The sequence below is a fragment of the Python bivittatus genome, unplaced genomic scaffold (genome assembly GCF_059951505.1).
Source record: "Python bivittatus isolate LINGU-HERP-01145 unplaced genomic scaffold, Pbiv_v1 ctg000310_np1212, whole genome shotgun sequence".
NCBI lineage: Eukaryota > Metazoa > Chordata > Lepidosauria > Squamata > Pythonidae > Python > Python bivittatus.
In genome coordinates, this window is record NW_028277054.1 from 1,335,486 (window position 1) to 1,350,269 (window position 14,784).

General features: G+C 48.0%; 1 protein-coding gene across 1 annotated transcript; it reads right to left on the minus strand.

Moving 5' to 3' along the window:
• Positions 1-1,226: 1,226 nt before the first annotated feature.
• On the minus strand, positions 1,227-14,711 carry SYNE4 (spectrin repeat containing nuclear envelope family member 4). The gene is made up of 12 exons (XM_025171163.2): positions 14,581-14,711; positions 12,730-12,880; positions 11,283-11,459; positions 10,654-10,791; positions 8,308-8,502; positions 7,351-7,627; positions 6,442-6,557; positions 5,131-5,206; positions 4,355-4,512; positions 3,642-3,812; positions 3,206-3,267; positions 1,227-1,883 (listed from the first exon to the last, which is right to left on the minus strand). Exons 1-12 carry the CDS (start codon positions 14,709-14,711, stop codon positions 1,664-1,666), a joined length of 1,872 nt encoding a protein of 623 aa, XP_025026931.1. The 3' UTR covers positions 1,227-1,663.
• Between the last annotated feature and the right edge of the window lie 73 nt (positions 14,712-14,784).

Genomic DNA, 14,784 nt, shown 5'->3' on the forward strand with positions numbered 1-14,784 from the left:
ACTGGGGTGGGGTGGGGGGGCTGGTGAAGGAAAGGAAGATTTCTCAAGTTACTATTAATTTATTTTGAAATTGTTCATATATCTTTGGAGAGGGAAAGCCATGAGTGTTTAATGCAGTAATATTTTTAAAATAAACCACTGTCCCACTAATTCATGTGCATGTCTTATGTTCCCCAGCAAAAAAGTTCCGTTTGCAGCAAGTAACGTTACAGAGAAAAGGATGAAAAATATCCAGTCAAGGCTCAGAGTTACATTTCTGTTAGAATTTAGCCCCATAACTTGTAACTGGAACGGTGAGATAAGCGACAGCATTTCCAGACTGGACTGCTTGCAATATGAGTTCCATTCAGTTTAAACAGGAGGAAAAACTCCTAAAATGATGTTTGCTTTCAGCCCGCTTCTCTTTTTATTCCTGGCCATGAGTTCACTTCATCACATTCCCACACTCATTTGTGTTTTTTCCAAAACACAAAATGCGTACGTGTTACTTCCAACAAGGGCTCTTTTTACAACCCGTGTGACCTCATAGACTGTGTCTGTATTCTGTTAGGTTTCTTAAGCCGCGTGTTTTTCAACTGGCGAACTGCATTGCAGAATTCGGAACGGTGCAAAGGTGCATTGCTCTGCATACTGTATTTACAAGGATGAATGAATAGATTTACATTTTAAGACGGATGTGCCTAGCAAATCTCTCCCCGCTGCCAGATAGGAGTTTCAAGTTCAAAGGGTGCTTTTCATAACATCAGAATGAGAGATTTCTTGCTGTCACTTAAGTTTTTGCAGGTGTTCAAATGCAATTGGAAGAGATGCTTTATATGCAGGAACTAAATCATTTACTGAAATGTTGCATTAACAGGGAATGCATTGAGCCCTGAGCTGTTAATTAAACCTTCAGGCTAGATTTTTATGATGCACTTTGCAAAAGGATATTGGGTCATGTGAAGGCTGGGAAATGGGGTTCCTTGGATCGGGTAGTGGGATAAATAATACTTTTAGTAGGTAATACTTACATCATTGCCATCAGTCCAGGTCTGGCTTCTCAAAGTTGTTCTGGACAAATTAAGCTATTGTCAGTTTCCCTAACACCTTCAGGTTCTCAGATAAACAGGATATTCAGGGAGAGTTTTCAGGGCACACTTTTTTTTTTTGAGGATCAAAGTGCGACACTGGTGCTAACTCTGGGATCAGGTCCCTCTTCCTGCCACAACCAACCACGCGATCCGGCCTCCTTTTTCTCTTCTTTATTAAAAAAAATGGCTGATGCCAAAGGTGTGAAATAGGTAGCCCTTGTACAAAAACACCCACCTTCCAAAGCTGCAAATTTCCCAAGGTTGTATACAACCCAAGTCACGTTTGGTCCCCTGAGGAACGTGCCAGATGCAGAGCAGGTTGGTGGAGCTTCATCACAAGCTCCTCTCTTCCGAACGTCGGTCGGTGTGACCCAAGCAGCTCGTGGCCACAGGATGATATCCTGGCTGTTTGCGCTGATGACTTTTTTTTAAAAAGGTGAGCCCAATCTTTGCAAGAGGACTGCTCCAAGATGGCCCTTCAGACTGACTTAGGTCCAGGACAAGCGAGTTCTTGAGGTCCAGAAGGAGCTGGTGCGACTCCTTTGCTCTGCAGAAGCTTTGTTCATGACGGTGTCCCCATCCTAGAACCCTTTCTAAGTGGGGGGTGGGCCCTCATATTTCAGCATGAGGTGGAAGGATTTGGCAAAGCCATTTGTCTGCAGACAGGGGGGCTCAGAGATGGGGAGGAAAGAGGACTTGGCCAGCAACACCACCAGGACTGCAAAAGTGGCAGTCAGAAGCAACCAGAGGACAGATGTTCTGCAGAGCTTCTGGGGCGGGACAGAAACCACTGAGGGCAGCAGCAAATCACATCTGGAGAGAGACGGGAATAAGGTTCGAGCTTAGATTCAGAGGGGCCACTCAGTAGCCAGCCAGACCAACTGCATATATTACCTCTGCGTTCCTCACCAAAACGTACAGACGTGCATCCTGTTAGCTAAGTAAGTTGTTCCAAGAAAGGAAAGCTACACATATTCAATTAACAGGAAATTAATTGCCAGAGTCAGTCAGTCGCACCTCTGAAATTTTTTAGCCAAGATTCCCACAAGCCTGCAGTTAATACTCTCTCTTATTAGGAATATAAATTTAATATTAATATAATATCTAATATATTAATATAAACTAATATTAGTTTATATTAATATATTTGTAATGGAAAGGAAGCAACTTGCTGGAAACCTCAAATTCTTCTGGCCTTTAAAGTCCAAGTGACACAGCTCGAGGCAATTCGATAGTAAGCCATACAGGCTCAGAGTACAAAAGCTTGCCCCGTGATCTAGAATTCGTAGCTTCCTCTATTCTTACTGTTAAGATTTCCCTATATTTAAGGTGCACCTGGGTGGGATTAAATGAAACTAGTACGTATTGGTAAATGCACATGTCAAAATCCTGCAAGGGGCTATGGATAATAGCTGAAGTTTGGGCCAGATGTTTAGATAGTGTATTTGGAGTGCAGCATGTGCGCTGTCCAGGTTGGGGCACCCCTGACCCTCTTCCATCTCACCCACCCTTGTTTTTTACAGATCATCCTTGTGAGTGGCAGACACATCCCACCAGTGCTCCATTCTGGGATCTTCTGCCTAAGATGGGCCCAGGATATCACCATCACCATCATCATGATTGTCATATACAGGTAGTCCTCGACTTATGACGGCAACTGGGACCTGAATTTCCATTGCTAAGCAATGTGGTCGTAGAGCGGGAGCCAGTTGCCAAGTGCTCGGATCACGATCACATGACTGTGGGGGTTCTGGGACGACTGGGACTCCGAGAACCAGTCATTACCACCCTTCATTCAGCGCCACTGTAACTTCAAATGGTCACTGAACGCACGGTCATAAGACAAGGACTATCTGTATGCTGCCCAACTCCCAGGTTGTCCAGTACAGAGAGAACCCTCCTGACCCAACCTGGAAACCTCACTCGCCACATATCCAGTTTGCACACTTGCAATTACAGTAGTCACAATCCCAACAGCACCTTGCCAGGGACACACTGGCTGCACATCCATACAACGCACACAGCCTGGTTACTAAACTAACCCATTTTTTCAGCTTGCATGACACAGTGGCCGAAACAGGCTGCATCCATAGAAACACTAAGTTACTCTCAAAAAGTTCTAAAAAGCCACTTACTCTTTCTCAACAGTAACCATAATTTCTGCTGACTGGGAATGTAGCAATGTCTTCTTGGAGATCTAAGAAGAGATGCGCAAGAAGAGGGTAACAAAAATGAAACTTTTTCTTAAAGAATCAGAGCAAGCAGCAGCACCAGCTTTTAAAACTCCCTTCCAAAACACAGAGGTTATTTGCAGCATGGCCAATGCGGAGCCAGTTCTAAGGCAAGAGATGGCAGAGCCGGCTGGACGGCAGAACTTTCGTGAGCCCATCTCCTTAGTGGGAGCTGGCTGGGAGAGAGGAGAAGGCACTTTCTGCATGCTCAGGAGATCCTTGCAAATTGCATCTGTGATCTCCCAGCCAGGTCCTGCATGGGTTCACTTTTGCTTCGTTCCTCAGTTATCGTTGACACAGATTCCACCAGCTCTAGGCAATCAATTTGGTAAGGCCTTACCCATCGATCCTTCTCCAGCGAAGACTGGCTGGTGACGAGGCTCTGTCTGCCTTTCTTCTTGGCCCAACGCTGGAGCTTCTGCCTCCTCGTCTGTTCCCCCCTCGTCTGAATTTGCAGAGGGAGCTGCGGCTCCCTGGCCGGTGGGAGCACATCCACGCCGGTTCCGACGCCCTGCAAGGTGGAGGAAGAGAAGCAGCGTGACAGGGGTCAGGCGCCAGAAGGCCAGAGGCTCCACCCCACCCTCACCTTTCCTTCGCGCCTGGCAGAACGAGGCAGGGCTTGCTAGGCGTGAGGGAGGAGGAAAAAGACCCACAATGTAATTGTAATCCCACAAAAACTCGGTTTAAAGCATCTTGGACTCGTGTGAACAGAAGCAATCCACCCCAAGAATTTCTGATATATAAAAGGGGGGAGGGATATCAGGTGTGATTTTTGTCTCCACTCCGCCTCCTCGCCGGTGGATTGCCCACTGCATTCCCGCAGCTTCTCCCTGGGGAAATGCAATCCTTGTTGGAAAAAACATGTCCCCCCCTCCAATAACGGCCTGCACAGCTTCAGACCGGTCTGCATACAAAGCTTCTCAGCCACAGCGCCACTGGACATCACTGGTCTGCTACTGAACCGGGAGGACGAATTCTCTGACTCGGCGGATTCCCTCTGCTTCATATCCCTTCTGCAAGTTCTAACTTTGCTTCACCAGAAGAATAGTGTACCTTTTTGATCTCTGGGTGCACCCCCATCTTGCTCTGGCAGTTCTGGTCCAGCCAGGTCTCGATCCGTTTGGGATCAAATCCTGTGGCTTCGATGTGTTGGCAGCAGACCCCTTTCCTTGGCAGCTGAGTGGCTCTTTGCTCCTGGGGAGGGAAGTTTCCTACCCAAAGGGGACAACACAGTTGAAATCTGGCTCCAGAACAAAGCTTTCGATCTGCAAACTAAGGAATCTTCAGCAACTATCAGAAAGATAAACCTTAAAGAACTTAAGCAGCTTCCCCCTCCCAATGCAGCAGGACCACACCATTGGCTGAGGAGGTGGAGGACGAATGCTGTGATCCCAGCAAAACTGAAGGACATCCAGTTGGCTAAACCTGCTCTGAATCAGTAGCTTTAAACGGCATGTTGACCGAAAATTTTGGATATGTGATCTCTGAATGGAGGAAACAGCACAGGTTGTCCTCTTTAGCAACCATTCGCAGTTACAACGGTGATGAAAAAGTAACTTTGCGACCAATCCTCGCATTTATGACCTTTGCAGGTCTGTAAAGCAAAGGAAAGCTGAAGTCAGATTGTAAGCACAGGGGTGGTTTCACTTAGCAATCGCTTCGCTTAATGATGGGGTTGCTGGTCCCAATTGTTGTCACTGCACGAGGACAACTTGTATACAATTTGTGGAGCAGGTCAACGGCTATTGTCAGATAGTTCATCACTATAACAGCAAACAGTGGGCTAAACCTATCATACGGCTGCTTTTTTTTAAGAGAAATGAACTTACCAGAAATATCTGTTTTCATCTGGTCGGCCCCCAAGCAATTGCACTGTTCCCATTCCTCCTGGAAACTGCTCTGCACCTGCGCAATTGCCAGAGAACAGGGAATGCAAAGCGCAGCGAGAAAGAGGCTCCTGGTTCTCCTCCCCACCACAACCATCAAAGAGCTTTGCAAATTTACAGTCTCCGTCAGTTCTACACCCAACCCAAAGCAAGGAAGGGCACCTGCCAGGAGCTATTAGTCGCAGCAGCGGGAGGAATGCCTCCCCATCAGGGGCAGTCTACCTGTCTTTTAAAATGCAAGTACTGTACAGGCCAACCTAGAGCATTTCTTCCAGGATTTTCTTTTTAAACAGAAAAGCAGTTGTGGGGTAGCAATTATTCATTTCTCCAACTCGCCCTGGGCCTAAGCCCCACTGCCCCCTTCTCTCAAACTCCTCCATTTTATTTATTTATTTATTTATTTATTTATTTATTTATTTATTTATTACATTTTTCAACCGCCCATCTGCCCCCAATGGGGGAACTCTGGGCGATTCACAACAAACATTAGAACATAAAATATATAAACACATAAAACCTAATTAAAACATTACTAAAAAGAAGAAGGGGAGACCAGGAGGATGAAAAACCTGAGGTTGAAGGCAGAGGCCTCTATGGGGTTAGCCATCCCCATGCTTGAGGTATTCCCACCCCACCCCAGGCCAGGTGGCAGAACCAGGTCTTCAAAGCCCTACGGAAGGCCAGGAGTGTGGGGGCCAATCACACCTCCGGGGGCAGGATGTTCCAAAGAGCGGGGGCCACCGCAGAAAAGGCCCACCTTCTGGACCCCACCAGTCGAAGTTCTTTCACTGAGGGGGTCCGAAGCATGCCCTCTCTGTGTGATCGGGTGGGATGGGTTGAGGTCATAGGGGAGAGGCGGTCCCTTAGGTAACCTGGCCCCATGCCATGTAGGGCTTTAAAGGTGATAACTGACACCTTGAATTGGACCCGGAAGCAAACTGGCACCCAATGCAGCTCGTGGAGCAGAGGCGTTACATGGGCCCTCCTTGGGGCATCAACAATAGCCCGCGCGGCTGCATTCTGGACCAGCTGTAGCCTCCGGATACTCTTCAAGGGTAGCCCCATGTAGAGCGCATTGCAGTAGTCTATCTGGGAGATAACAAGGGCGTGAGTGACTGTTCGAAGGGCATCCCAATCCAGGAAAGGGTGTAACTGATGCACAACCCGAAGTTGTGCAAAGGCCCTCCTTGCCACGGCTGCCACCTGCCCTTCAAGCAGGAGCCGTGACTCTAGGAGGACCCCCAGATTACGCACTGGGTCTGTCTGGGGCAGCACCACCCCATCCAGCACCAAAGAGAATTCTTCTGGTTTGCCACAGCTCCAGCGCGAAGACCAACACCTTCGGCGAAGATTGTCTACCTGGCCAAAGCCTACAAGAGAAAAGCAAATCCAGGTCTTTTTCCAAGTTACGGGGGCACAATCTGAGTCCTCGGGGGCCCCTCCAGAGGTCCCCAAAATTAAGACATTGACATTTGAATGTGATAGAAGGGAGAAAAGTATCCAATCATATTATCTATATTTAATGCAAAGAAAACCAATTCTCCTGGTCCCACCATGTCGCACGCCTCCCCCCCGTTTTATTTTTTTAAACTGGAATCTATGGTTCTTCCAACTTGTCAGAGGGATAACAGAGTGAGCTGAGCCACTGGGCCCCTTACAGATTAAGCAGCCCACCCTAACAAGACCCAGATTTCATTTCCAAACAGGAGCGAGATGAATAGGGCTGTTCATGGAAGCAGTAGAAGATGCAGAAAGCCGCAACTTCCAGGGAGTGCCGCACTTTTCTGGGACTTGTTTCGGGCTCCTTCCCACCCAGCTCAATACCTTGCTTACGTATTTATTTACGGTCCGAGACCAATGTTCAAGAGCACAACAATACAGTAGCACATCAAATACAAAACAACGATAAACGTGCCGTGGGAAGGAGGCCCTATAACCGCTACTGTTGCTAGAAAGCTGGCAACCTTTTTGGAAATGGCTGAATTTTGACCTCAGAGAAGGAAAGCAGTGACCACCTGCTCAGAAGGACAATTCATATTTCTAACCATTAGCGTTATAAGTTCTCTCTTCCGTTCAGGACAGAGCAGGCACTCTTAAGAGTACGCGAGGTTTGTACCGAACTACGTATCAGAATATATATTGCTTCTGACGGGCCCCACTTACCCGCGACGGCACTGCAGTACGACGAATCTTCGTCATGCGACGTGGATCCCCCCACGTCCACCGAAGGATCCCATTCCAGATCTGCAGCCAAGGGGTCGCCGCTGGGAGCCCGCTGTTTGCAACGCAGGGCTGCTTGCGGGGTGGAATGGCACCGGGGAGCCTCGGGCACTGGGGCGGCGGGTTCAGCGTCCCCCGCGCGGCACTGCAGGGACCCTTCCGTGAAGCAGTCAGACTCCGCGTCACTGTCTCGGTCCGACTCCCACTCGTCCTCAAAGACCTGCAGGCAGGACAGGTGAGGCTGCCTCGTCGTCACTTGCACAAAGCAATTTGGGGACACGGGATCCACCCCGGCTGAAATCCCGTGTAAGCGGCTCTCCGAAATGCATCTGAACCAGAACCTAATTGGTTTGGAGAAACCGGTGACTTTCTTTTGCTTCGGACAAACGGGCGGGGCAGGGCAGGGGGCAGGACAGGCAGGAAAGTTGGGGCTTTCTTTCCCCCTGCACCCCAGGGTCTCAGCTCTGCTTGGGGTTGCCTTAGAGCTGAAGCAAAACAGAGAGAGAGAGAGAGAGAGAAAAAAACCCCTGCCAACACATAATTGAAGCTGTTCCTTAAAAAGGCACCCCAAGTTCTACACCAATTCAGATCACTTAACTATAATATTCAAATTCTTTATCCTTTCTGATGACAGGCAGGGATTCTGCAGAACATTAGAGAATCTGCTCAGGTGCCAGAATTTCTTGAGATTCACTCCCGCTTTCACAGTCTTATGGACTAGAAACTTATTTTCTATGAGTAGACACACACACTCTCTCTCACACACACACACATCCAGAGACATTTAGGCAGCTGAACACAACATCTGGGAATGATTTCTGTGCTTCTGCAATGCAGTTAAAGCCAGCCTGATGGTGCCAGGGCTGATGCCTTCCTGTGCCAAGGAGACGGCTGACATACCAGCCTCATGCTGACCAGCCGCCGCTGAAACTGGAAAACCCTCGAGAAGACGGCTTGGCGGAAACCAATCAGCTCCTTCAGGTCTTCCTCCAAGATCTCAGCATCCTCCGGCTGGCTCTTCTGGATCAAACTCTCTGCACATACCAGGAGATGATCCACGTGCTCCGCATTGGCCTGGACATCTTGCTGGAACGCCTGGACATTGAGGACAGAGACCAACCGGGGCGGGACACTGGTCAGATTTTCGGATGCACATCTGCCACTCCTCCGCTGCTCTGCTGGGCCAAAACATCAAATCCCACAGCAAGTGGGAGAACCCACTTTTCCCTTTGTTCAATGCCACGTTCGTAGTCCTTATGACCTGTGGGTTCAGGGGTGGGGGAGAATGTGAAAAACCGAAGTGGCTTTCTGTTCTTTAAAAAGCATGAGATGGCCCAGCTAGCCAATAAAAAGTGTGTGACCCTATTTATGGACTACACTCTGTACTGGCAAGAGACGGTGGGAGTTTAGACCTGGAGAGCACAAGCTGGGGATGACTTCCTACACTAAGGATTGAAGTTGCCTACCCCGTGAGCAAGTTGATAAACTAAAAATAAATGACCAGAATTCCAGGCTCCCAAAAGCTGAATCGCTCAGCCTGAATATCTGAGTATATTAAGGCAGCGTCCATACAACATGCTAGACTAGACTAGATTAAAATGAGGTTGAGTCCATTGTGGAAATCCAGCATCAATACATTCAGATATCTGGACTGCGAAATTCAGCTTTTGGGAGCCTGGAACCAGGCAATCATGTTAAGCTATAATATAGCATAATTTATACCATACTATACTAAATATAGTTTATTAATTTCAGTGTTGCTTATGGTGTGAACACAGTTGTTCACATTGTATTAATCTAAGTTTAGGTTTTAGCAAGTTGTGTGAGTCTAAAGTCTAAGACTAAACTTAGTCTAAAGCAGGGGTCCCCAAACTTCAGCTCATCAACCCTTTCATGAAGTTTGAGATTGATATAATAAATGTTTGAGGGTCGATGAACAAACTAATTTAACAAATTAGCCTTCGACAATACAATTTAATAAATACTTTAAGGTAGCCGGTGACGGGGCTGGAAGTTCAACCTGTCTAGGGGGTGCCAGGTTCACACAGCCTGAGTTACAGATTCCACAGCCCTTTATAAAAGGTACTTAAGGGGTGAGTCCACATAACACACCCAACCCATGTTAACAAATCACAACTGGTGTGTGCACAGAACATACAACGCTCAAATAAGTAAACTACATTCTGGCTTAACATGATGGCTTGATTCACAGAACATGACAGGATAATGTCCGAATGACAAAAGTCATGAAGCCTTAACCTGTCGTGCAAGCCAGCTAAACACTAGCCAGATGAAAAATGGGGGAAAGTCTGTGTGCTTGTGAGCGCACAATTATTTGTTACATACATATTCTGCCTTTCCATATTAAAAAAGGGCAAGGCCATAATTATTCGGATAAGGTGAACAAGACACCTTATTTCCATGCCCAGAGGTGTCTTTTCCATACAAACCCCTCAGAACCAGGTCTAGAACTTGCCAAAAAATTAAAAATGGTTCCAGTACCTCTAAGAATGTCAAAAATAAGCCAAGATCGCAGGAAGAATTATAAGAGGATCTCTACCCACACATGGACTGTTATTTTCAAGAATTTCAGTCAAAGTGCCATCATCCTGAATCTTGAGAGACACGGCTTTGGTCAAATACTGTAACTATATAAATGTGATCAATCAATCAATAAAAATACTTCCAGGAAAGAGTAAAATCTGTTACTTGTCTTTCCAACATGAAAAACATGAACCTTTGGTCACGCCAGAATTCTTCTCTTGTAATAAGTTGGGAGAATGAATAAAGAAGCAACTAAGAAGAAGAAGAAGATATGAAGAGCTTTCTTTTGTCCGAACCAGTGTTTCTCAACCTCAACAACTTTAAGATGTGTGGACTTCAACTCCCAGAATTCTCCAGCCAGCCATGGTTGGGGGATTCTGGGAGTTGAAGTCCACACATCTTAAAGTTGTTGAGGTTGAGAAACACTGGTCTAAACTCTACAGAATCCTTATCCATCTACATTTTTCCACTTCTCAGCCATTGCTGGATGCTGACCACGTCTGAGAGAAAATAACTGAGAAACATCTCGGTTTTTTTCCCCCAGGGCCGACCACTGCAGGATGCCAAATCCGAGGCTAGGATACCAGATCTTTAAAAAGTTGGATGAATCGTTAGGAAAAATCATGCAGGAACCAGCCAGGGTGGGCAGAGAAGCACACGCTCACCTTCTCTTCTTTTTGACGGACACAGAGTCCATTTTACCTGCAGCTGTATCATTTTCTCAAGCAACGTCCCTCCCGAGAAGTGCTCAACGTCGGTGAGCCGCAGGTCCAGTTCCATCAGCCGCACCTGGATGGTCTCCTTCTCCTGTCCAAACTCCTCCCATTGGTTGACAAAATGCTGAGAGATGAACCGAAAGCACATGAAAACACACTGCTGCTCTACGTTCTCGGAGCCAAGAGAGGTCAAACCAGCCAATCTTAAAGGAAATCAACCCTGATTGCTCATTGGAAGGATCGATAATGAAGCTCAAGCTCAGATGCTTTGGCCACCTAATGCGAAGAGAGGACTCTTTGGAAAAGACCCTGATGCTGGGAAAGACTGAAGGCCAAAGGAGAAGAGGACGGCAGAGGATGAGATGTTTAGAGAGCATCACTGAAGCAATGAGCGTGAAACTGAGCCAACTCAGGGAAGCAGCAAAGGACAGGAAGGCCTGGCGCGATGTGGTTCATGGGGTCACGAAAAGTCGGACACGACTTAACGACTCAACAACAACAACAACCTCCTTTGGCTGTCCACACGTGACCCCAAACCCATACCTAGGCACGAGAGCGTGCCTTAGCCTAAAGCGAAGGTCCATCACTTCCAAGTCAAGGGTCCCCAAAACTTACCTGCAGTCTTCTGGAAATAGCAGCGGCTCGAGTTTGCAATTCCTCCCAGCGCTCGTTCATGTGCTGCAGGGAGGACCGCAGGTGTGGACTGACGCTGCCCTTCCCCACCAGCTGGTGGTATTGCCTGTTCAAGGACGCCAAAGGCCAGACCTTCTCAGAGATCTCTTTTTGCAGAGTCTGAAAAGAAACAGTCGAGTCCCAGGAGGGTTCAGACCAACAGCACCGAAGAGTTCCCCCAAACAGGGCAGGACCCAGGAAGGAAGGACAACCTGGCCTTCTCCAGATCCCATCACTTTTGCATCGCTCATCCACCCTCCTGTCCCGTTTTGGCACGGGGGTGCTTTTGAAAGAAAACCAGCCCAGATCACTTCCATGTCAATCCATATTTAATAGAGTATTTCTAATCTTTGTTGGGCATATGTTTTCCACAGTGTTGTTTTTCTCTCGACATATGTGCTGTCTGCAGCTTGGAAAAGTCATTTTTAAGCACATGTTTGAGCTGCAAATTGTGCTGAAACATCCAGGGAGTCCATCTGTTCATCTGATAGGAGGGGAACCTCTGAGTTTCTCTTGCACGTGGCCGAGATCAGATTCTTCAGAGGTCTACCATCACATCCTGATCTAACTGTTAGTACAGGGTCAAGCCCATTGATTTTATATTATTAACCGCCGCCATTTAAGCCCAAGGATGAAGCTCCTGAATTGCCTTGAACCCCCATTCCTCTCCCTTAGCAGTTAAGTTATATGCTGACAAGGAGTCAGAAAGACTCGGATGGACCTTTGTATTCAGTAACCCACTTGCCTTTCTGTCTCGGACATCGTGCCTGAGACCAGTGTTTCTCAACCCTAGCAACTTTAAGAGGTCTGGACTTCAAGTCCCAGAATTCCCCAGCCAGCTAGGGAATTCTGGGAGTTGAAGTCCAGACCCCTTCACGTTCCCAAGGTTGAGAAACACTGCCTTAGACAGACTTATTCAGAGCAGCAGGGAGAACAAAGCATCTTCTGTCTCTCGCTGGCTTGCCCCAGAAAGGTGTGCAATAGACTCTCAATGCCTCATTTGTTTAATCTATTACTTTTGGCCCTTGGTTGTTCTTTGGCAATCAAAGAGCTGCATTTATCTCCGCAGATCCCGAGAGCTATCAAATCCTTCCTTGCTGGGGAAGGGGAGCGAGGAAGTAGCTTAGTATTTCTTTATTTTATTTATCTATTCATTCAATTTATACAGCCGCCCCTCTCAAATGAATGACTCTGGGTGGCTAACAATATTAACAACAAGAACAACAGTAACATAATAATAATTTAATTAAATATTTTAAAAAACATTTTTCATTAAAAAAAAATAAAAACAGAAAGACTGAAAAAGGGAAAAAACGACACACGTCTAAAACAGCAGCCGGGGTATGTATTATCTTGGCCACAACTCCGGAAGAGCCAGCCACCTCCTTACCCGGAACCTTTGCAGCTCTTTTTTGGAGTCGGCGTAGGAGACCTGTGAGGACCTGGGGGAGGCCACCATCCTCTCGGCAGCCCAGAGCCAGTCCTGGAAGCGGAAGACGCAGTCCTGAAGGGTCTTCTGCAGGCGCCACGCCGCCTCCTCCCTGAGAGAAGGGCAGAGCCTTGGTCAGACGGGCATGAAAGCCGGAGACAAACAGCCTCGCCACCCAGCACCAGCACCGGTTCTTCCTGGCTGAATGGACAAGAACTGAATCTTTCCTGTCTGGGGAAAGGAAGGGACCTCAGTCGTCCAGGCACTGGACCTTAAGTCATGAACATCTGTCCAGCAGCGGGGGTCTGCTAAAGCAGGGCCCTTCTCCAAAGAAGAGATGGATCATTAAAGGAAAAGCATGCAGGGAGACAATGTCTGTCTGTTTGTCTGTCCATCCATTACCTACCCACCCACCCACCCACCCACCCACCCACCCACCCACCCATCCATCCATCCATCCATCCATCCATCCATCCATCCATCCATCCATCCATCCATCCATCCATCCATCCTTGTACACTCATCCCATGGTATTTCATCCATGGTACGTGAGCTCAGTATGAAAATTGGCTGATGGACGCCCAGGCGTAACCTTAGAAAGCACTGCCGTTGTTTCCAGAGAAATTAATTTAGTTCATTGCATTTATTGTAGCTGCCCCCTCCAACAGACTCTGGGTGGTTTACACAATCCAATACAAGATAAAATAATTAAAAGCGTAAATAAAACAAGACAGCCTGGACTGAAAACAGCTAATAAAACACTGTGCGACAGCCCTCCCCTCCAAATATTAACCCCAGACCTGGGACCCAAACCAGGTTTTAAGAGCTTTTACGAACCTCCCAGAGCGTGGGGGCCATCTATATCTCTGGGGGCTGCTGTTCCAGGAGGTGGGGGCCGCGACAGAGAAGCAGGCTTCCTTGGTCCCACAAGATGCGGCGTTTTATGGAGGGGACCCGGAGCACGCCCACCCTGCCCGAACATAGAAATGCAATCTATTCCATGGCAGTGGGGAAAACTGGTAACTCGCCCACTTCTTCATGGGCACGGGAGAAACATCTGCCCTTAAAGTCGCAGCCTTAGGAAGCATTGATTGCTCCCTTTTCTGCCCCTGGAACACTGTGTCGCTTTGGCTTTTAATTCTTGGAGTCTTCCTTGCCCATATTCCCTATCATAGGCACTAAGAGGAATAGAAAAATGGCCCATCCATCTGTATACAGGTAGACCTCACTTACTGACTGCCTCACGCAGCAACCGTTCCGAGTTACGACAGTGCTGAAAAAATAACTGCGACCGAGGGGCACACTGACGACCTTTGCAGTCTCTCTCTCTCTCAGTCACATGTTCGTCATTACAGTCAGTTAGTGTGCGTTGCCCTGTGCCTGACCCTTCCTTTTATTTCCCCCCCTCGCAGAGCGGAGACATTGGAGAGGAAGGGATTACAAGAGAGTAAGCAGGCACCCAATGAGGAATACGCTGGCTGTTTGCCTACCACGCTCACGGCTCCCAGCCCGGAGCATGCTAGGCAAACAGCTGGCACCAGCACGTTCTTTCTGATGTGTATTCCCCATTGGGTGCCTGCTTACTCTCTAGTAATCCCTTCCTCTCCAATGAATGAAAATAGAAACATTAATTCCCTTCTTGCTGATTATCCCAGCATTCCAAAGGGCAGGGGAGGGGGAAAAGGGAAAGCACTGTCGTGGCCATGTGATTTCCCACTTAGCGACCGCTTCGCTTAACGACCAAGTTGCCGGTCCCAATTGTGGTTGCTAAACAAGGACTCCCTGTCCTCCTAAGCAACCCGTTCTCCTCACCTGATCTGTTTCTCCACGGTCACCGTGCAAAGGTCGCAAACGGCGCTTGCTGGCATCTTCAGCTCCCCAGACCACCTGCGGCGCCTCTGCTTGTCCCTGGAGGGATCCAAGTTCACAGCTGCCTCCTGCATGCCCAGAGGCTGGTTTCAGCCCGATGGCTCCGTGGCAGAGGGTGCCCCAAAGCTCCCCTCGAGAAGGCCGAGA